The sequence below is a fragment of the Cottoperca gobio genome, chromosome 19 (assembly GCF_900634415.1).
Source record: "Cottoperca gobio chromosome 19, fCotGob3.1, whole genome shotgun sequence".
Taxonomy (NCBI): Eukaryota; Metazoa; Chordata; class Actinopteri; order Perciformes; family Bovichtidae; genus Cottoperca; species Cottoperca gobio.
The window spans coordinates 4,821,713-4,844,903 of record NC_041373.1 but is presented as its reverse complement, the minus strand read 5'-3'; the positions used below and the strand labels follow the sequence as shown (position 1 = coordinate 4,844,903).

General features: G+C 40.9%; 2 protein-coding genes across 2 annotated transcripts; one reads left to right on the top strand and one right to left on the bottom strand.

The window, feature by feature from the left end:
- Window positions 1-1,137: 1,137 nt before the first annotated feature.
- Window positions 1,138-7,542, bottom strand: btbd17a (BTB (POZ) domain containing 17a). The gene is made up of 3 exons (XM_029456455.1): window positions 7,412-7,542; window positions 5,438-5,732; window positions 1,138-3,554 (listed from the first exon to the last, which is right to left on the bottom strand). Exons 1-3 carry the CDS (start codon window positions 7,488-7,490, stop codon window positions 2,480-2,482), a joined length of 1,449 nt encoding a protein of 482 aa, XP_029312315.1. The 5' UTR covers window positions 7,491-7,542; the 3' UTR covers window positions 1,138-2,479.
- Window positions 7,543-12,862: 5,320 nt separating this feature from the next.
- Window positions 12,863-22,602, top strand: gpr142 (G protein-coupled receptor 142). The gene is made up of 3 exons (XM_029456456.1): window positions 12,863-13,041; window positions 18,151-18,305; window positions 20,200-22,602. Exons 2-3 carry the CDS (start codon window positions 18,167-18,169, stop codon window positions 21,156-21,158), a joined length of 1,098 nt encoding a protein of 365 aa, XP_029312316.1. The 5' UTR covers window positions 12,863-13,041; window positions 18,151-18,166; the 3' UTR covers window positions 21,159-22,602.
- Window positions 22,603-23,191: the final 589 nt, after the last annotated feature.

Genomic DNA, 23,191 nt, shown 5'->3' with positions numbered 1-23,191 from the left:
TGCAAAAGCTAAATGTAACGAGGGACACTACAGGTGAATTGTGTGACATTTGTAACTAATAGCTATCACCATGAATCTTCCCCAGTTGATTACTTACATCACGGTAATATTTTTGTATTACACGTTTTCAAGTTACAAGTTTTGTTGTTAAATATTCAAATGAGGCATTATCTTATTAAATATGTGCTAAGTTGCATGCCTTTCCAGAACAGATATCTGAACATTGGATAAAGCCAGGTTCAAAATTCTTGTTTCATTTTGTTGACATATTATGTTTATTTCAACATCTATAAAATAATCTATAAAAGAATTTGCAATGTATTTAGGAATAAAATGTTATATAAATCAGGCTATGAATCATACATTTCCCTCAGTATCAATAAAGTATCTATCTATCTGTCTGTCTGTCTGTCTGTCCCTGTTACCCTGTAAATAAAACCTGCAGAATATAGATAGATTTGAGAAAACGGCCTTAAAAGATATGTATTGTAAAATTCCTTCATTTTGCAAGACACTTCACGTGATTAGGTTATAGAAACATTAAGACCTTTCTGGAATGGTATGTTTAAATATGCAAATCAGGCATTATCTCATGCTTACTTAGGGTGAATTTAAGATAAATATACATTAGCAAATAGACAAAGTTAGTAAAATAAATACTTACATGTGTATTTTGGATGTTTTCTTTCCACTAGTCTGAAAAAAGACAAGTAATGGAAGCAAAATATCCCAAACTCTCAAAATGTACTCCTAATGTCTCGTCTTAAATGTCAAAAGTAAAAGTAAATAATATACTATAATGTATTATATTATCATTTATGTGTAAGTAGCATTTCACTATTGTAGATGGTCGAAGTGGAGCTCCTTTTAATCTTAACAATGCATAATATTTTATAAATCATATAATAAAAAAACTTTTCTCTAGAACATCTATTGCATGTCTGTAGTTTTTTCTTACCTGATCAAGTCTACTCTCGGGATACCAGGTTTCATGTTGTACACATTATAAAGCCCTCTCAGACAAACTAGTCATCTTTGATTGTATATAACATTGACTTGAAGTTAAAGTAAAATAAAAACAAATTTGGTGGTGTAGGTGATGAAAGCATGAAATCACAGGACAATATTCAGTTTACATTTAAAAGTTAATAAAAATGTTTATTATCAGGTAACATTGATTAATGCAACAGTGAAACTAAGTAATGACTTTAATCACATTAATGAACTAATGAGGAGGTACTCTGACATCTACAGTACTCTGGTGTGAAGGCGTATAAGAGTAGTTTTGTAACTACATTATGACTTAAGTAAAAAGTAAAAATGTTCCTGTTGGAGCAAGTTCAACAGGATGAACATTTGGTGCCCAGTAAGCACTGATTTAGTGATATGCAGGTCAGAAACTTCTAGGTTAAAACTCGAAAAAATCTGTTTGAAAAGTGTTTAATTTTTTTATATCCAAGTTATAACATGTATGACAAAACTTCATTTTAAAGCTTGTCCTGACAACTTGTTGGCACATAGTCATTAAAATGCTGAAACAAATGTAAATCACCAAATCAGTGCTTACTGGGTGATGAACTGTGACCCCTTCATTTTAAATGAGGTATAATAGCACCAATATTAAAAATCAATACAAATGAAATGTAACAGGAACAGAACATCGAGCATGAAGGATAAGGCAGGTGATATTCTATATTTCTCTTGTTGACAACAAATTCCACGAAAAGACCAAAACCAACAATGTTTCCGTCTGTTTGTCCGTATCTTTTGATTATCTGTCTGTGCCTAACAGCACCAAGAACATTGGTTCCTACTGAAATCTTTAAAAACAGCTCACAAATAAATAGTCTAATTAAAAAAAAGAAAGAATTAGAAAGACTCCACAATATCCTAAAACAGATGGGCACTGTAGTTTTTCCACAAACATTACTCAAACAGTAGGATTCAGTGCATTTGTCGGGGTCTATTTTCAGCTGCGGAATGATCCACATTTGGTGCTGTAGCTGTAAACATGTTTTTATTTCTGCTGTAAAGTTGGGCCTTTTAACATGGGGGTTTATGGGGATTGACTCCCTTTTGGAGCCTCAAGTGGCCATTAGATGAACTGCAGTTTTTGACTTCCGCTTCTGCTTCACTGCTCAGCTCCAGAGGTTCCGTTTGGTTTTGATAGACAAACAATACTTGTTAGTGGATTTTGGTCTTTCATGGGATTTGTTAAAAAAATATAGAATAGCACCATACTTATCCTTTTTAAACACGTTTTATGTTTTACACATGATTTAAAAATGCTCTCAGACAGTCATGCATCAAGCTTTGGTGTGTTAGTTGCCCGATGAATACAGCAGTTATATGAGACAAGACAAATGATCCAAACATCACACACGAGGAGGATTCAGATCCCCATGATGTGATATGAGTGAGATGTTGCTTCACAAAGTTGGACTGTTCGCTGAGGTAAGGTGGCTCAGAGGGTACAGGGTCACTTCTTGCCGGTCATGAGGGTTTGGTACAGAGGCTTCACCACAATATGGAGGTAGAGGGAGCTATCGATAAGGTATTCAGACGTCCGGCGGTACAGGTCGGCTTCGGCCAAGAAATCCCCGTTTTCTTCTGTGCTCTGGTGGAAGTTGTAGACATTTTTCACTACCACCTTCCCCTGCTGCTGAGCCATCACAAGCACCGTCTTCTGGAAGTTAACCCCAGCGAAATCTGCACTGGACGTGGCCGGTGTGATGATAATGCGAGGGCGCCCTCCGTCCACACGTGTCGGCTGCATGGCGCCCGCCTCCGTGTACATCGGCCTCATGCTGAGGGGCAACCAGCGTGGAGAGAACAGGGCGTTCCAAGTCACCCGCTTGCTGGAGTCGTGGCCGCTGGGCCCCAGTTGCGTCTGAAAGCTGGTGCTGCGGTCGTCTCGCGAGGGGTTGTTGATGATCCAGGGCGCCCCCCACACTGGCGACAGGTAGTTCCTGGGCATGAAGAGGCTGCAGTTCACGTCAAAGTATTTGGCCATATGCAGTGGCGACGCAGAGTGAAACTGGTAGGACAAGTACAGCAGGTCGCGCACCGACTCCTGATAGCGAGCCAGGATTGATGACTGGGTCTGCAGGCGGAAGAGCTCTCGTGGTGGCATCATGGCGTAACGCACAGCTCTCAAAGCGTTCTCCGCTGTCAGACCGTCTGGCTCGTTTTGAATAATCCAGGCCTCCAGCGCTGCAAAGAGCTCCATCTCGCTCTGCAGGATGAGGTCGGAGCGCTGAAGCAAGGACATGAGCAGCTGGCTGCTGATGGTCACCCACTCTCCGCTCTGCAGCACCGACGACAGGTTCCATGCCATAAACTGAAGGCAGCTGTCCCTCAGACTCACGTCCGCGGCCTGCAGGGCGTACTCGTACCAGCCCGCCACATGGCCCGTGGAGGAGTCCCGGGCCAGATTATGGGTCATGTAATGGGTGATGCCCTGCTGGAGGCCTGTCACTTGGTACTTAGTGGCCAGCTTGTGTAAAGGTGTAGCCTGGTCCAGACGCAGAGAAATCTCTCCACAATACAGATACCTGCTCAGAGACAGGAAGTAGAAGGTTCATGTAGAAGCATTTTAAACACAGCTTTGTGACCTTTTAGCCTAAAACGACTTTTCGGAAAATGTTTTACCCACATCAAGACCGACTATTGTAGGGTTACTACAACTTATTTGGGCCACTTGGGGACAAAAGAACACCACAACAAGCTGAAAACACAATCTGATTAAACAATTGCTTATTTACATATCAAGCAGACGGAGCAACATCATCCCACTGGAGTCTCGTAAGTCCAACTGATGAATGTAAAGCCCCTGTCACCCTTAAATTATCAAGACATGGTGGAGCTGTAGACAACGCAAACGTCTGAATCATTCGGACCAGACATTGGACGTTGTGCTGACCTGATTCTCCAGACATTATTGTCTACTTTCTTTTTTAGCTCTGTTTTGGTCTCAACCAACTCCTGAGAGATATGTGTTGCTCTTTAACTGCTACATGCTAACTCTGTCTGCCATTTGCAGTGGTGTGCCGTCAGGGCCAGCAAGGCCTTCTCTGCTGGCCTAAACATCATCAGAATATAAATTTAATTTTGATATATTTTTTCCACAAATATGTATTAAATTATTCCCCATAGTCTATTCTCTTCATTTCAAAGCTGTCCTCTTGGTTGCGCTGCTTCCAGCCTCAGATCGAGATTTGGAGGGCTGGCCTTTATTTTAGAGCTTTTATCCAATCATATTTCAGCCATGATGTGTTGCCAGGGTCCAAGAAATCTGCCCTTAGGCCTTCAGAATCAACAGTACAGGTGCCTGTAGCTTAAAGTGAATGGAAACAAAACTGTGGCGTTAACCAATCAGATTTCGAGTTGGCGACACCGGGGCCAACTAGCAGGCGTACGATAACGTCATCACGTGCACGTCTTTTGATTGGATACGCACTATTGAGAGCCAGAGCTATGCAGAGCTAGCAAACTTGAACAAACTAGTTTGTGTATATTTCTACAAGCTGTTTTTTTTCAACCCACAATGGCTGAAGGAGGAGAAGAGATCGATTTGGTCGCAGATATCATTACAACGCCATTTTCAAGACAAACTTTTCAAGAAAAGATAGACATCGTTAGAAGAGAACGGCCAACCCCGACGCTAGCAAGCCTATCACAGCCGAGAAAAGGGTTTGTCCACCACTTTCAAATCACTAACTACGAGCGGTACCCCCGGCTCACAGCCTCCGAGAGGCACTGCACATTGTACTGCTGGGAATGCCTGCTATTTACAACTAAATGTTTCGTAAATATTAATATAACTCTGTTGTTAGGGTGATGCAACGCCCGGTTATACTGCAGTTTCTGTCTAAATGTATAGTTTATAGAGCCATGGCGTCATAATGATCGTATTAAGAGGTGGAACAATTCAGGTAGGACTGTGTAGGACATCACTGAAGGCCTAGGTGTGAAATGCACAGCCAGACACTGGCCATTTGTTACTTGGCAGGTGTACAGTGAGTTTATTACAGCTTGTTTGCTGAACTGCCTGCTGCTTCTGGAGACTGAACCAAACAGTAAATGTGCTGTAAAAACAAAACAAAGAGCTAAAAGGTCCACTGCAGTTCAGGTTGTGATCAACCTCATTAGCACTAGAGATAAAAATAGATTTATTTTATTGATTGCTGTTGCAGCACAGGCTCCTCAGTGTCTTAGTGCTACACCACAGGAGCTGCTATTGAGCAACCCAGCAGTTCCCTGATTGGTCAATTTGTTTTATGTTGGACTCATTGATTGTTGGTGTCAGTTGATGTAGAGCTGCAGTTGCAGAGTTCATCCCTCTGGTGGGCATGATGACTCAATCAAACCGGATGAAGCAGAGTGTGGAAGTGACTCTCACATGGTGTTACATGTTGAGATGAAAATGTGTTCTCACCTGATGAACTTGTCAAACACGGCAGCACAGTCGGTGCTCTCTTTCAGGACCAGCGTGCTGCTGTTGCGGCTCTGCAGGATCTCCTCGAACACGGGGCTCTGCAGGGAGAGCACCAGCGAGTGAGCCTGGATCACCTTCACCTCGTCCGCACTGGGCGTCTCCACCCTGAGCGACAGGTCACTGCCGTTCCCCTGAACCAGCAGGGCCTCCAGACGCTGCACCAGGGTCAGGGAGTGGCTGATGGTGTCCCCGCTGCCACCATTGCCATCCTGCACCATGTCAACTTTCAGCATCGCTGGGGGAAGGGAAAAAGAGGCAGAGTAGGTGGAGTAGAAAACAAGTTAGATTAAAGCAAGGCTCCAAACATGTTACCAAACACACTGCCTAAAAGCAAGTATATTGTCACTTTACCTTTTATATACTTTAAGTTTTAAGTTTTCACCTCTGTATGTGTGTATATGTATAAATTATACATGTATTATTATTATATATTATATATACACCATATGCATGTTTAAACTCAGTGCATTCATTTGCAATTACTGTCTAAGTTATATAACTTTATTTAATATTAATATTTTATCCCTTATAATAACTTGCACTGTTTTGTGTGCAGAAGTTGCAGGTCAGTTATTTATTGGGCAGATAGTGGGGCAGCATCATCCAATACCATGCCATTGATCAGTGCAGCTGCACTGTCTGGATAACGAGGGATTGTGGGTCACGTTTAATTAAAGTTTTGTCTCAGATGAGGCGGCTGTAGCACACCACCCTTCCTCTTCCACCTCCCCACTGCACACTGCGCTGTAACTGTAACTGCCAGGATCTGAGCCTTCATTCATATGAGCGAAGTGGGATTCCTCTTTCTGATTCTTTATAAATATTAAATAAATATTCTTAATATTATATAAAACTCTAAATTGGAGCAAGGCACAAACTCAGTTGTGGGCCGAGATGTTCCGTTTGAATCCCAGCCTGGACTAAAGACACGGTTATATATATAGATTATATAGTTTTTGTTGAGAGCAGTCTGTCAGCTTTTAGGTGTCAAATAAGGGACATACTGTACATAACCTGAAGTTATAGGTTTCACCAATAAACACCTTTTTAGGGACTGTGAAACATTATTTGTGTGAGAAGGAGGGCTTAATAGGAATAGTGTGTGTCACACTCGACTATATATTATATATATTATATAATATTTACATTTTAGAGGCCAAAAGACTCGCAATGCTGCTCTCCCACAGACTACCCGCCTCCCTTTCTGACCCCCTTTCCTTCCCTAATCATATTCATATCACCATTTCATATCCATATATATCTGGAACAAACTCCCAGAAAACTGCAGGTCTGCTGCAAAATCTCAGTTCTTTTAAATCAAGGCTGAAGACTTTTAATAAATCTAATAATTATTAATTTCTTACACTGCACTATAACTTGTATTCCTGTATTTTATACCTTTTCATTTTCTATCCTCTTTGATGGCCTTTTTTATTCATTTGTATTTAAATGTCCTTTAGTGTCTTCTGGACTCTTCTTGATGCTTTTGATGTGTTATGTAACACCTTTTGAATTACCATGTTGCTGAAATGCGCTGTATAAAAGAACTTGACTTACATTCCCTTAATATATTCCTTTAATGGAAAGCATTCCAAACTATTGAAAACTATCCACAGCCGTGTCTGTCGTTTGTGTGAGCCAACTGAAAAATAACACATTCATCTCCGTGACACAGAATTCATCCCTAATTACTATTATTAATTTAAAAGCTCGTCAAATACTCATTTGCAATATTGCCTTTGGCCTACACACCCACAGTCATCAAACAAACCACAGTCAGGACATTCTTTGTGTTGCAGCACATTAAAATGAAGTCAAACTGGATCAGAGTGCAAATTATTCAACAGCATCCTGCTTCAGGGTGTTTGAGCCTTTATGAGTAAGCTTGTAGAGAAGCTCTGAACACTAACTCACCTGCAGCAGCTGCTCCCGAGTGCAGATGGAGAGCCAAAAACAGCATCCCGACGTGGATTTGAACATCTTGTTTCACCATCTTCTCTCAGTCTTCCTCCGTCCGCTGCTCACTCCGCCACTGTGTGTCTGGATTTCTGTCCACTCTGCTGTGGAGGGCGAGGGGGGGGGTCTGTGTCTGAATGTGGGACAGTGGTTCTCCTCGCCACATCCGGACCACCGCACACACACAGAACCTCATCGATTGGTGGTTGGAAACAGGCCTGGGTTGTTTCCATGACTACCACTTTGATTCTGACTTTCCTATCCTTGGGTATTAAACACTTTCTACACGAGGAGGCTGCACTGAAGTACAATTCTGAAGTCATTAAAGTTCTTCAGGCAAACATTGTACTTTTTACTCCATTACATTTATTTGATAACTTTAGTACTTTTTAATAATACAAAATATAATCAACACATTATTATCATGTATTGTTTTAGGTTAAGATAAACGTCTTTGGTGCCTTCACAAGCTACCCGGGCACTAAATTAACAGCCACATTCTGGTCAAACATGCACATTGGGTTCAGCATCACTCACCACCTTAAAAACTAAAGACATTAATAGATCAATAGTTATAATCCAATTATATAATGTACATTATTCTGAAATGGGCCGTTATGCCGAATAAGTATTTTTACTTTTGGTACTTAAAATATATTTTGATGACTGTACTTTTGTACGTTTTACTTAAGTCACATTTTAAATGCAGGACTTTTACTTGTAACAGAGTATTTCCACAAGATTTGAATACTTATTGTTTAGTTTGGTTACAGATTTGTTATGTGTGTCAGTGTGTTCACTCAATTTAGACCGTGTGCGTGACACAGCAACACACTCAATTTATTCACAGCTTCAGGCTACAGCACGCTTCATTAGGGGGAGGGGGGGGGGGGGGGGGGGATTTATATGATCAATATCCCTCTCTTAATGATTTTAACTCAAATCCTCCTGACTTTAAAACAAACATGGTTAATTGTATAATCACAAACCACAATTCTCCATTGAAGAAAAAGAGTCGGCGAGAAGGACTCTACTGCTGATATCTGTGCTGTTTATGTTCATGATCTGCTTCTGTGGGGCCATGTCAGTGCTGTTGACCCCCGCCTGTGAGCTGAGATCATATGTGTGTCAGAGTCGATGGTGATCCCACAGGACGAGTTCTTCTATCCGAGTCTGACTCTGGACACAAAGGATCTGTGTGTGTCTGGATGTTAGCCAACAGGTCAGGCCTGCATACAGTGGGCCTTCAATGTGCTCATATGAAATGCTTGTTGTCTTTCTGTAGAGAGTTAACGCTATAAGTTTAGCTTGAAAAACATAAAATATTACTTTTACAACCACATTTTTGGAAAGTAAAAGTTGTTTTGTGGATTAGAGTGTTTGTTGATTTGAACTTCTGACCTTTATATTCTTTAAGTAAACAAAATGACAAATGTCTGCTGCCTCTCCCAACACAAGGGACAGAAGGAGTTAGGGTTTTGTTTGAGTAAATTCAGTGGAACTACTTTGCACAGAGGAAATAGTCCCTATAAGTCTGTTCATAGTGTGTTCTGTGAGAACCTAGGTTACCTCAAAACCTAGACACATGAATCAAAAACTATCTCCCTGACTAGATACAAGAGGCTAGTTATATAATATGTTTTTCTTTGTGGTTAAACTTGCCTTTTAATATTGTGGCAAAGCAATGCTTTAACTGGACAATATCCATGCATGTACGGTTGAACCATTTCAAGTCTTTGCAACAACAGCACCAGAGCATAACGTAAAGAGAGTCAAAGACAAACTCTTCCTCTCTACTCTGATACTCCTGGTTGTATTTACACAGTGTGTCCACTAGAAGGCAGACTCGCTGCATCTCAGCGGCAGGCAGGATCCAAGCGGTGAACATTATTCTGTTTGTAAAAATATCTCAACTGACATAACATGAAATGGTGACGCCACAATACAACTACAGGATGTGGAAAGAAGAAAAGAAAAGGAAATCCAGAAGAAAAAGAAAGATTAATAAATGGATTAAGTAAGTGAAAAGTGATGTTTGATTGGGTTAGATTGACGTGTTCTACTTATATACATGGACAGATGACAGTGGGTGGGTTATGCACATAGAACATAAGAAAAAGCTGAGTAATACTACAAATATAAGCACAACCCCAGCAACAAAAATACATTTAAGAATGAGGCACAAAGATGCTAATATGTATATATTGTCATTATCCATTTATCAAATCAATAATTTACCAGTTGAGGTGAGTGAACGAGAAAAAACATCAACATTAAAACACACATAAGCAAAGACTCGGGCTGTGCTCCACCATCATATATTTCCAAAGAAAATGTTGTTTTAATTATTTTAAAACAATACTAAGCAAGAAGATTCTTTACATGAACAAGCTCTACATTATTATACTCAACAAGACAAAAAAGTAGTATATATATTTAATTTCTTATACTCATAAAAGTCTCAAAATAGGCATTACATTGCAGAGTTTACAGTTAAAAATAATCTTTTTTTTACCTATAATGTGATCAATCACATTTCCCCAAAAGCAAGTTATCTGCGGACACATCCTGACAGTTGTGTATCTTTATCTATGACGAGCTTTAGCCTCAGTGATAATGTGTGATTGTGTTGTTTCAGTGGAAGAAACTGAGAATTCATTCTTTCACACAGCTGTAGCAGAACTGACCGACTGAGGTAATTATGTAGCCATTTGTGCTTGTTTGCTTTACTAAAATAAGTCAGATGCAGATCTCAATTGAGTGCATAATGCAGCATCTGTGCCAGATGAAGTCACTGCGTTGGTATGATTTGAACAAATAACGCAGAAATGTGATATCAGTCAACAAGACGACAAGAAGATATTTCACAGAGTAACTGCTGCAATTACCAGGATAGCAAGTTGCAATTAATCTCACAGTCCTGCCAGGTGCATTTTATAATTCAATTATAGTTTATTGTAATATGCATTACATACAGTGCATTCAGTGCAATAACAAGCTTGAACTCTGGCTAAAGAAAACAGAAATTCCAAAGAAAACATAAAAAAGTATCATAAATACAACTAAGAGAAAGACATTTTAAGTTTTCAGCATCGATGAGTGAAATCAAAAGCATGCATCGACCATAAAGAGGGAAAGACTTTCAGAAGGATTAGCCCGCCACAGAGAGAGAGCATGAAATCATGCTGAGTGTGTCTGAGCGGAGATTAAATGACAGTGTTTCTTTGAGAGCTGCTCATGTTTCGGCCGGTGAGAGTCTTATTGCGTGAAAGCTGCACAGAGGGACAGTTTGGAGAGTGGGGGGGGTTATGGCAGCCGCCCAGCCTGAGGTGACCTGCGAGAAGAGCTCTGCCTCAGCATCAGATTATCTCACCCCAGCAGCTCTATTCTTTCTCTTTCCCCTCCAGCTGCAGAGGAAGGTTTGTTTTTCAGTGGCAGTTGTTTGTGAGGGACGAGCTCAACGTAGGCGGCGAGAAATTGACAATAAATCTGATTTGCCAATAGACTCTACAGACATGAAACTGACTCCATGATTTATACATCCTCTAAAGATATACTCATTATAGATTTGACTACGTGCTCCTGGTGTAAATCCTAATGATGTAATCAGAGGCAGGAACCAACCATGTACATTTACTCAAGTATAGTAAATATTTGAGTTTATGTTATTTCCGTTTTGGTCTTGTTTCAAGAAGGTTCTCAGGAACACCTTAAGTTTTACTTAAGCGAACCTTTCAAGGAAACTTTAAGGAGAAGACTTAAGGGTGTTTTGTGCAACTCATTTTAATTTTAAGGAAAAACTTAACTCAGAAGCAACTGGCCCCCAGAATTTTAAACAATTAGTTTTAATTTGCAGAAGAGCATGCAATCTATCAAAATGTTTCATGACATGTAAATGCAGTTTTTTAAAGGGAGCGGCTGTGTAGTATCTGTTCAGGCCACCGCCTCAGTGACACACTCTGGGTTTTCTAAGGTGGCTCCCTCCTGTCTATAAAAGGAAAATTAGATTTCTGTTGACCATGATGATGAATATTAACTGCTGCATAAGAATCATGAAGCACAATCAATTAAGCTTAACCACTCCTATCCAGCTTGATCCTTATTTATTCCCTCAGCGTCATCCGCCTAACCGGTCCGATCGACAGCGAGGCATGTCTTTGCATGATTGTTGACTGCCAAGGTTTGCCTGACCCCTGCAGCCGTGTAAAATCAGAGCTCTAACGCTTTATGTCAAACAAACACATAAACTGGTATGCAGCTGCAGGATGCTGGAAGCCAAATTGGATCGCAGCGAGCTCAGGCCTCGGGTTTGTTTTGTCAACAGACTGAGCTGATGGATGAATTAGTTCCTCCTTTAATGCACTGTTTGCTTTGCTGTCGTCAACAACTTGCAGTCGTGCAATGGGCTCTCTTCGAAGGGTTTAGCTACATTAAGGAGACATTTGTCTTTGTGCAAAACAACAACTCAGCTCCCACACCGACTGATCCCAATGATTCTCCTGTTTGTAATTGTGTTAGTTTTAACTGCTGTTAAGAATACGTGCATGAAATAAGCTGCTGCTACTGGGTGCCGATATTCTTTGATCCCTGCCTGTTGTAATAGTGTGTGTGGGTGTGTGTTTTGTTGACATTATGGGGACACACCTTCTATTCGGGGACAAAAACTTGGTCCCCACAAGCTAAGTTTATTTTTTGGTTAAGGTTAGGCTTAGTTTTAATGGGATCAATGTAGGTCAATGCAAAGTCCTCCTAAGTGACAACTTACTTACATACTTACTCTAGAGATGGCAGTGTGGGTCGGTCAGTCGGTCCACTTTTGTCCAGGCTGAAATGCTGCCACTACATCTGGTACAGACATCCATCGTCCCTCCAGTGGATGCATATTGATTTTAGTGATCTTCTGACATTTCATCGAACCCTTCCAGGTGAAAACATTTGAGTTTTTACTCATTCGCTTTGAATGAATTTCAAAACAATTAGTTGCTCAGAACAGATATGAATTTCTATTAATTAAATTTGACATAATTGGAACACAAATGCTACAGTTATATGTACAATTAGTACTTAGTACATTTAGTTACAGTTAGTATATAGTAAGAAGTTTAGACATGGCATTAGTCTGCATATAGAAAGCTTTGTGTATATCATTTTTTTTCCAGAATATGAATTGGAACTCAGCCTAAAACATCATCACTTTTTAATCCCTATCAGACTTAATGTAGTTTCTTGTTTTCCTCTCTGCACTCTCATCCTTGTCTCTTTCTATCTCTTTCTATCTTTTTTTCTTCCCTCCTTCCTTTCCATCCACAGATCAATCCCTCCCTCTCTCCCCTTCCTCACCCTCCCTTCATTGTCACTCCCCTCTACCTCATTTCTCCCCTCTCCCTCTGCTCACTCGCTGCAGTGATGAACCGGCTGCTTGGACTCCATTTCTCCTCCTCCCCTTCTCAGTCCTCCTCCACGTCTCCTCAGCGGGTGTCCAGCAGCGATGTCGGGGACTCTGTAGGAGCATCTGTGGGAACGGCAGAGCAGGGGACCGGTCCGGCTGTACACCAGGTGGAGAGTCGCTGTGCAAACTGGATGTGAAGGTAAGACTGCAGTCAGTGAGAGTTACCATACAAGGGCTAACAAAGCCAAAGAAATCTCTCTCCATTCACTGTTTATGCACGAGTGTCCGAGCTGCTCTGTTGTAAAAGGATGAAATGTTTCTGTTTCTTGTGCAATCAGCGCTGTTACACATCAGTGGACATCAGGGAGCGAGTCTGGACTGTCTCTCCTCCGATTGTTTCAGAATGTATATTGTCTCGAACTCTCCCTTTTATATTAACAACATTTACTTTTATTTCACCTCCTACATCTTCATAGAGAGAAACATTTGATATCCTATGTAGTTTCTGCCAAAATGCACTTCTGGATTATGTCTTTCTTACAATGATTTTGGCCTCATGGAGGAACTTTGAACAGCAGCACGATCTGCACGATGAGCACACTTCTTTGAGGTCTGATTGTAGTGTTGCCTTTCAGCCATTGGATCAAAACAAGCCACAGTTTGATCAAAAGCCCTGTCTCTTTCATGATAAACTCCAAAATGCATCCTCCTTGCTCTTATGTGAAACAGTAATATGTTGGCTGTGCAGTTACACTTGCAGCACCCTTTATCTCCCAGCGCTGTTGTTTCAGGTGCACAGTGTCTTGATGAATTATTAAGAGGACTCAGTGGAGCATAGATAAAGTTCAGTTCAGCTTCCTGGGCACTGAACCCCCTGCAGAGTGACGTCCTATAGCCTCCAGCTGCATCTGGACCCTGGGAAGAGTCTTTACCAGAAACATCTGATCTTCACAGATTACTCAACTGTCCTGGTTAAAGAGATAGTTTGAACGTTGTGAGTGTATCGCCTACAGTAGATGACAGTCGGCACGCCCCCAGTTTGAAGGAACCGACAGGAGTTAACGCACGGAAGCAAAGCAAAGTACTGCTGTGGTGCAGCAGCAAAATGTATTTTAGCCACCTAACAAAATCAATATCAGTTTAAATGTGAGCTATATTTAGAATAGTTGTACTGCGTTACCTTGCTGTGGGACAGCTATAAAGTCTGTGTTTACGACAGGAACTGAAGAACCTATGCTCTCTTCAAAGCAACCAGACTACATGGAAAAAAACACCTTGCAGAACATAGAATTTGTTAGTCTACCGCTGCCTCAATCAGTTGTAGTTTGTGTGTGTCATTGTGTGACTTTGGTGATTCCAAACTAACTAACCGACCGATACTGTCTGCTGACACTTGACTGGAGCGGCATGATTCTATTGTCACGTCAATACACCTCATTTCCCTCGAGTAAGGTGGACTTAATGAAACACCTCTGAAGCTTCATTCCCACCTAGAATCTGTAGCACCCGAGAGACTGAACATGAAGATTAGTCAGCGCAGGAAACTTCCCAGAGAATAAAGTTTGATGAAGAGTAAGTAGAGGAGACAGAGAGCTCTCCAGCTTCAAGATTTCATTTGCACTTTCAGGATTAAAGAGGATCTCTGCCGGTGTAAAAGAAGTGGCTGCAGGGATATTGATTGGTCGGTGTAATTACTGTTCCCTTGTGCTGTGGTTTTGCTCTCAACCTCACAACCTTCTCATTCATAATGATCATCTTTCTTACTCCTGGTCTTACGATACGGAAACAGATGAAAGAGGCAGTACCGTCACCTCTAGCAGGTCAACTGAACGTACCTGTTTTTATGGTAAATGTACGCAGCAGTGGTGTTTGCTTCAGATTGTTCTTTTATATTGATTTCCTATTAATTCCATGCAGCACTTCTTATTTATTTGCTGCAGTAGTGTTTGTAGCAGCTAATAATGTAACAGGTGCTCGGAAATAAAAACAAACCGGAACAATTTGAGTCATTCTCTAATTCCAGCTTCTCAAATGTGAATATTTGCTGGTTTACTTCAGTCGTTGGACTGTTCAGACAAAACAAGCAATTTGAAGACATCATGTAGGACTTTAGGAAACTGTGATAAGTTTTTTTTAAACAATTTTCTGATACTTGATTGATCAACCAAGAATACTTTTAATACTTAACAGTTTTAAGCTGCCTAGAAAGACATATTCGACATGTTATCACATTATGCATTTTTTTCATTTATGAATGATTACATACTGTAGAAAACATAGGTGTGTTCTTCTCTGAGGTCAAACATTGTAGGGATGAATGTATATCTGAACTACACCTCCTGTGGGAATAGCAGCCCTATTAATACTGAATGGGGCATCCTATATCAGCACATGGGAGGTTGTTACGTAACAAAGACTGAAATACGAGAATGTTTTACAGATAAATAAAGCAACCAAAATGCATTTGATAAAAACTCAGACTGCAAACTCAGAGCTCGCATTTCTTCCAAAGTCTGAGAAGTGTAATTTGTCACAAATATGTCACAGCTGAGACGTGAAGACGGAGACGGACAGATTCATTCTCTCACAGGACATGTATGTAAGAGTGATACCTTATGTTGCACTAAATGTTAAAGCCAACATATGAAGACATTTGTCAGACGTCTTTCATTACAGATGAGATCTAATGAGAGTCAGAGTTGTTTTTTGTTCAGCAATTTCTCCAGTTGAACTTCAAAAAACAGCAGTGGACAAAATAATTTAATCACAAAGTCCTTTCAGCAGCTGTTCTGGAGCTTTGGATCTTATAACATGATCCTTGTCCTTGTCAGCAGATGGAAGTTGCCCAAATGACATCAAATTCTCCTGAGCACTTCATAGATTTCTTATCCACGTTTGTGTCTATTGTTTTTTTTCATGTTTGAAAAGTCCTTAAAGTGCTCACATCTATAATTCCCATTGACTGATAATGACATGACAGTTGGGTAAACTCGATCTGATGAAGATCATAATCATCATCAAATCCTCCAGTCAACCTCTATTTATAAACCTTGTACTGAAAGTGTTTCCCCCCCTTTATATCTATTTGTTCTTTTATTTAGAACCACATTTACACATGTGGCATGTACAATAACAATACATATCTGACAAAACAATACAATTCCACCATTCAGATTGGCTTGATTTCAATAAGTGGACCTACGACACTGAAGACATTTTATAACAGCGAAGACCTTCAGGCGCCTTTGACTGGTGACGGCAATCAAGGAGCCAATTTTAGAAGTTGCTCGATGACATGTGGTTGTCTCCTGTGACAATTCTCCTACTCCTGTCTGCCGACTCTAACAGGAGGTGACAACCATGCGTCATCCTTCCTGATCTCACTTCCCCATCATTCACAAAATACAAAGTATATCATACACAGTTTTCTACAAAATCCTTTTGAAGGAAAATAAGATTCCAGCTATGTTTAAAGAAAAAGCATGAGGCAGTCTCTATCATACCGACCTCTCTTCTTACTACACAACCACATACTGAATTACGCCATTGATCTTGAAGATTGCTTTTCACTTCATGTTTTTCTGCTAGTCTGTTGTGCTAAGGTGAATTAAAGCAGCCAAGCACGTATATATTTTTCAAGTTTATGATCACATCCCAGCTACAAGTCATAAAATGATCCAGTCAGTCGTATAATCACGTGCAGGGTTTTGGCACATAAATAGCCTTTACAATCACAGTGATTAAATATGACCATGACCAACTGTTGACCACATCATGAGGTCAGTTTCACCCAGTGGGTGTCCGTGGCTCCACGATGATGTTTACGTTGGTTAAGCATCCACAAATGGTTTGTCACTGAAAGCTTAAGAGATAACACTGTCCAAATATGGCTTCATGGATGAGCGAAGTAAATTAGGAGAGTAGGCAGAAGAGAGACAGACAGAGAAAAACAGGATGGATGGCACCCAGGTGAAAAGGTTAGATTGGGGGACGGGATGATAATGACTCTCGGGAGGGTGGAGGGTGACGGGGTCATTGGTGTCAGCCCATCTGTTGTTGTGCACCTGCAGCTCAATTGACTGAGTCCAAACTCAGTGGATTTAATCGACTTTTTGTTTCCACAGTTTATCTCTGAAAAACAGGAAACAGCTCGGTAAATCATTCAGACCGTACATACAGTATGTATCTTTGCATATTGATACATTTCTTTTATAAGTCGGGTCTGTATTCTGTCACTGATACAATGAATTAATATTGAATTTCATTTTCGTGAATGAAATTTAATCTAAAGACGTGGTGTATTCCAGAGATTTACCTGCCACTGGATTCGTCGACCTTCTTGATTTATGCAAGTTAGAGCTGCAACGATTAGTCAATTAATCAATTGACAAATAATTCATCAGCAATTGTTTTGATAATCAAATAATTGTTCGGATCATTTTTCAAGCAAAAATGTTAAATCATTCTCTGGTTGCAACTTCTGAAATGTGAGAACTATCTTCTTGTCATAAATCCTTCAGGTCAAACCAAACAAGTAATTTGATGACCCCTTCAGGTTCTAGCAAACCTTTTCACTTTTTCTGATGTATTTAGAACAAAAGATTAATCGTGAAAATAATCAGCAGATTATTAAAAAAAATAATGAAATTAAAATGTAACAAAATGTCTTTAGTTTGGGTTTCAGCTGAAAAAGCAGTTTAATTTAAATATATTTACTTTGAACACAAAATATTCAATTTTCAAGCCTGCTAAACCCAAACCTTAACTCAACTTTAAATTAAATACATTTTAGTATTACAGAGCAAATCTAATAATGTGCTTGTCTGTCTTTCAATACCTTCCGAGGACCCGACTGCCTGTGGCAAACTATAGATGTAAATCTTTAAAAACAGGTCACAAATATGTAGTTTAATTTTTGATAAAGGCTCAGCTGGTCACTGTATCAAACAAACAGGAGGAAATATTGTATTTGTTTGGGACTTTTTTGAGCGGCAGATTATTCCAAATTTGATGCTCGAGTGAGTATTTGCAGCAGCACAGCATAAAGTGTGTGTGTTCATGGTAATGAAGGAAGATGTCATCCAGTGAGGCTCATTGATGTGTTTTTAATAGTTTTTGGACAACAGAGGAAGAAGATCTATCAGGCTTACACACAATACTTGTCAGGATCAATACATTGGTGGTTTAGGATATCATGGGATTAATTGACAATAAGAAAACTACAGAATATCACAATAAATCACCAGTTTTCCCCTGTGTCTTGCTTTCTTAATTAAAACACTAACTCATAGTCTCCATCTCTGTCCAGGGGAAGCGCCAAGGTCATGATCGACTGGCCCAATGTGACAGCGTCCGGCCACCAAGAGCTGGGCCTGAAACCTGAGGAGCTGCAGAAGTCCAAATGTGTCCTGGGCTTCATCCCCGTCATCTACTACAGTATTCTGCTTTGTGTGGGAGTACCAGGTACACTGTCATGATGTCATGTATGCAAATCACTCAACAGAACTGACATTTTAAGGTCAGAATATTACCTGATGCTCTACATGATTTTATATGTTGCATTTGCATTGAATCCGAATCACAGCACAGGTTGAATTGCTGCTTTGATATCTATTTATAACAGAAGTGGTAACTGCAGAGGACAGAATAAATCAATACACAAGTGAGTTAGAGGTACATTACAGAGCTCTAATGGACCAGTGATACTGTTGTGGCACATGACCAAGCGTGGATGGCACTTTTCACAGCTTACAATAATCGAATCATCTTGCAATCAGTTTGTTTAATGTAGATATACTTTATTAATCCCCAGGGAAGTTTAGTATTTATCCATCCATCGATCACCACTGTCTTTGGAATCTATGTGCATCAAAATTTATTTCCTCAATTATTCAGAAAGTTGAACTGACTGTCAGGTTTATGGACAGCGTTCACCTCGGCATTGTTCTCATTACTGTGCTTCGTCTACAAGTCAATGGTGGTGATTTGGTATTGATCCAGCAGGGATTCAAACAGTGTTTATCAAAACAAGAGGAATGTGAACAGAGCTCTAATGGACCAGATGTGAAACGCAATTGTCATGATCCTGGCTTTTAGTTTTTCTGTTCTTGTTTTACTTCGTAAAGAACACTCACCGTGTGTCATGTCTCGTTTTACTTCCTGTCTTTGAGTGTTTTCCCGCCTTTTGTGATTTGTTTGCCCCGCCCTGATTTGATCCTCCTGTGTCTAATCACCCTGCTGCCATCGAATTTTGTTGGCAACCTGCCTGTTGTGTGTACAGGCAGGGTCTTCCTTTTTAACCGAACTGTGACAGTAATTGTACGCAAAAGGAAAATAAGTAGAAAGGCCAAAGGGCAAGAGTCAACAGCTCTATGCAGGGTCTTAAATGATGGTGATGTTACAGATCCTACTGCTAAAATATCAAGCTGTTGACAAGTTGAAAAAAAACAGATTAGAGATGATGTATAGAGGAGATACTGTGTGAGATGTTTTGCAAGAGACAAATAAAATCAATGGTTTGTAACTTATACTGCTATGAATGCATTTTACCCTAGAAATGCACAACTCTTAAAAAAGGTACTTGTTATGCCTACCAAAACCACCAGAATATTTTCATGATTGGTTTTACCTTTTATTTTATAGAAATGTATAATTTCTGTGAAAAAGCTGTGAAGTTTGCATATCTTTGTCACAAGTTAAGGACAGGGGATGACCCACATGCAGAAAACCAGATTATTAACAAAAGAGAGCTTTATTTAATAAAGCTTACAAAATACAAACAAAACAAGGCAACACATATAACTGAAACACAAACCAGGTAAGACACAAGGAACCACGACCGAAGCACGAGCCAACATGGGGGTAACATGAAAGACGATCCGACAAAGAACACTGGGACAGACAGGGATATATACACACAGACTCTAAACGTGGGAACGAGGCACAGCTGGGGTAAAAAGGCAAAGACACAAGGGCAGGGTGAATGGACACAGGAGGATACATCAACAATCACAGGGCGAGGGAAAAACACACAGACAGGAAGTACAACTCGACATGACACAAGGGGAGTGAACTTTACAAAATAAAACAGGAAACGCAAAGCCAGAATTGTGGCAATCTTCTAAACAGTGCTAAAATCAATTGTATTTATCACCGCTTCAAGTTAACGAGCTACCACAGCTAGCCTTGGCTAAATATACTTTTCCCCCCAATCTGTTTCCTGTAATTGAAAGTAATCAGTGTCTTAATTTAGTTTGTTATGCCATATATTTAAGGCAGCCTAGCATAGTATAGCATATTAGCCATTAGTAACCTGATTAACCTTTTTACTACTTTTTATTGTTTCTGTTTGTTTCAGTGAACATCCTCACAGCCGTGGCTTTATCCAGACTGGCATCCCGCACCAAGAAAGCTCTGTACTACTATCTTTTGGCAGTGACGGGCTCAGATATTCTCTCGCAGCTCTTCATCATCTTTGTCGGCTTCCTGCTGGAGACGGCAGTTTTTCACCGCGATGTCCCTGCACTCCTGCTGCACTCCGTCAGCGCTGCAGAGTTCGCTGCCAACCACGCCTCCATCTGGTCCACCGTGCCCCTCACCGTGGATCGCTATGTGGCGCTGTGCCACCCCCTCCTCCACCGCCAGATTAGCTACCCGGCCCGGGCCAGGAAGATCATTGCGGTCGTCCTCGGGTTATCTCTCGTATCAGGTGTGCCCTTCTTCTGGTGGTCAGACATGTGGAGGAACAGCGACCCCCCCACAGCCCTGGACACCGTCCTCATATGGACGCATGTAACTATCATCTACTTCCTGCCCTGCAGCATTTTCTTAGTGCTGAACTCTTTGATAATCCACACACTGAGGGCGAGGCAGAGGCAGCAGCCTTGCCAGGAGGAGGGCAGGCCGAAGTCTGCGCCTCCTCTGCGCCTCGGGAAAACCACAGCCATGCTACTGGCCATCACGTCTGTGTTTTCTGTGCTGTGGGCTCCGAGGACGGCGGTGGTCATTTATCACCTGTACGTGTCCTCAGTTCACCGAGACTGGCGTGTCCACCTGGCCTACGACCTGTCCAACATGCTGGCCATGCTGAACACAGCCGTCAACTTCTTCCTCTATTGCTTCGTCAGTAAGCCTTTTTGTGGCGCCGTGCGGGACGTCGTGCTGCTCAGGGCGGGCCCGCTGTATTCTCGGCGTACTCTGCCTCACCCGCAGGCCCCCACCAACGCCTCCATCTCCTCGCTGTACAGTGGGAACATCAAGCGCTCCCAGCGGGACTCCACCCCCTTGTCACCTCGCAGAGCCAAAAAGCCCTCATGACCCCGTGCCCCTTCCTCTTAATCCAAAACACCCAGCATCCCACGGTCCCCAAGCACTTTTGACCCCAGAGACGTACACTGCATTCCAGCTGTGACCGTGGACAGCTGCCAATCAGCCCTGGAGCGTTCTCAAACGGCCTAAAATGATGAATCTTTTTTTGTTGTTGTATTATGTCACTGGGTGTTTGTCCATGTAAATCAGATAAGATGACAGCCTATTTATTTTTCTTCAGAATAATTTGACAAACTAAAAGTAGCTTTTTTTCCATACATGGTAGTATCGTGAATAAAATATTTTTTTATATTGTTACTAGAATGAAGAAAAGATGGTTAAATCAGTAAGTAGATTCATGATTAGGAGGGGAAACGATTATTTGCATGCTGCTACAGTGAGTGTAATACCCAGTCCCACTTCTATCATGTCAAGTGGCATTCAGTTTGCTTCAATCTACTTTAATTGCCCTGCTATGACATCCACTCTGGAAGCAGCAAAGAGGAAAAAATACATTTTAATTTGGTAGCTATTTCTGCAGTTGTGTAAAGATGCTGAATGTCTAAAAAACAATCCGCCCCCTGAGCAACAAATCTGTCTCTGCAGCGCACTCCCAGGCATAAAAACTCCAGCTGCTAAGCCGTCTGTTTATTTTTCCTGAAATGCAACTGAATGAAAGCTTGCTGTTTAAGCGGCAGGAGTGAAGACCCTGCTCTTCAAACAGACCCTCTGCTACATCACCAACATTGCCTCAGCTCTGGCTAAACAAACCTAAGATTAACCTGATGGTCTGCACAAACACACACACATAAACTCACAAGAAGGAACACACTGTCATGCATGTACGTGCACGCACACACCGATGTCAGCTGGTACATTTCCATTTGCCACAACAGGAATGTTCATGTAACATCATTGCAATTTCATGATGATCACTTCTTGTATCAGTGAAAAATAACAGGTCTGCACTTAAATCTCTAACAGCTAGTTTACATATTTGATTTTAAGTTTTGGACGATCCGTCTGCTATGTACATATTTGAATTAATGCCCTTGGGGAAAAGTGAGCTGTCATGCAGCACTAATTTGTTCTGTTTAACAGCTTGTCACTTGGTTTCTAATGGTGTCTGAGTACAAATGTTGTTTTTCTGTAGTCTGATAAATGCCGCAACATTAACTCATGGTATTTAAAATAACACGGCGCAGCCACATTAAATGCTAGTTTAGATCAGGACCTGGTCCTAACTGGCATATATACTGTAAATATATAGAATATGAATGTTTTGTATTATGGAGTCTAGTTGTTGTAAATTATTGGATTTGTCAGTTTTTAAGGCCCTGTCACACATATCCGTATGACAGAAACATATGCTGGCGCATACGAAATATCGGCATAGGTTGATATAAATTAAGGGTATGTTGTGATCGTTTGAAGGACGCAGACGATACGCCGAACACGGTTTTCAAAAAGCCGGCATGTTTCTGCCATACACAGTTCCGTATGGCAGAAACATGCCGGCTTTTTGAAAATTAGCTAAAAATGTGTCAGAGTCCAAATACGTCCAACTTTTTCACAGCGGTGTTGTAGCTGACGCATACATAACGAATACATAACTAATTATTATACATATGTCAAACATTGATAGCTTATCATTTACTTATTTAAAACGTATCGGAGCGTCTGGCCAACGGATCTGGAAAAGTGCCATTTGGTTCACGTCATGCTGATGCTGGAGAACGGCTAACATGCTGAACGCTAGCTGTACTGTAGAACCACGTTTAATAAGTTACTCCGTCGACAGGCATTATCTTAACATAGGGTAGGAATAGGTTATCCACTCGTTATCAATAAATTGGCTGTAGGATTCACCGTCAGCCGACGTAGCCTATAAATAACGTACCTCTAACGTAGTCACGTAGGTATTCATGTAGGTATTCACGTACTATATTTACGTAGGTAAGTATTTACATACGTATTCCGTATTCACGTATGTCTAACGTCATGTAACGTCTGCATATCTTATGAAGCACACGTCGGGTACG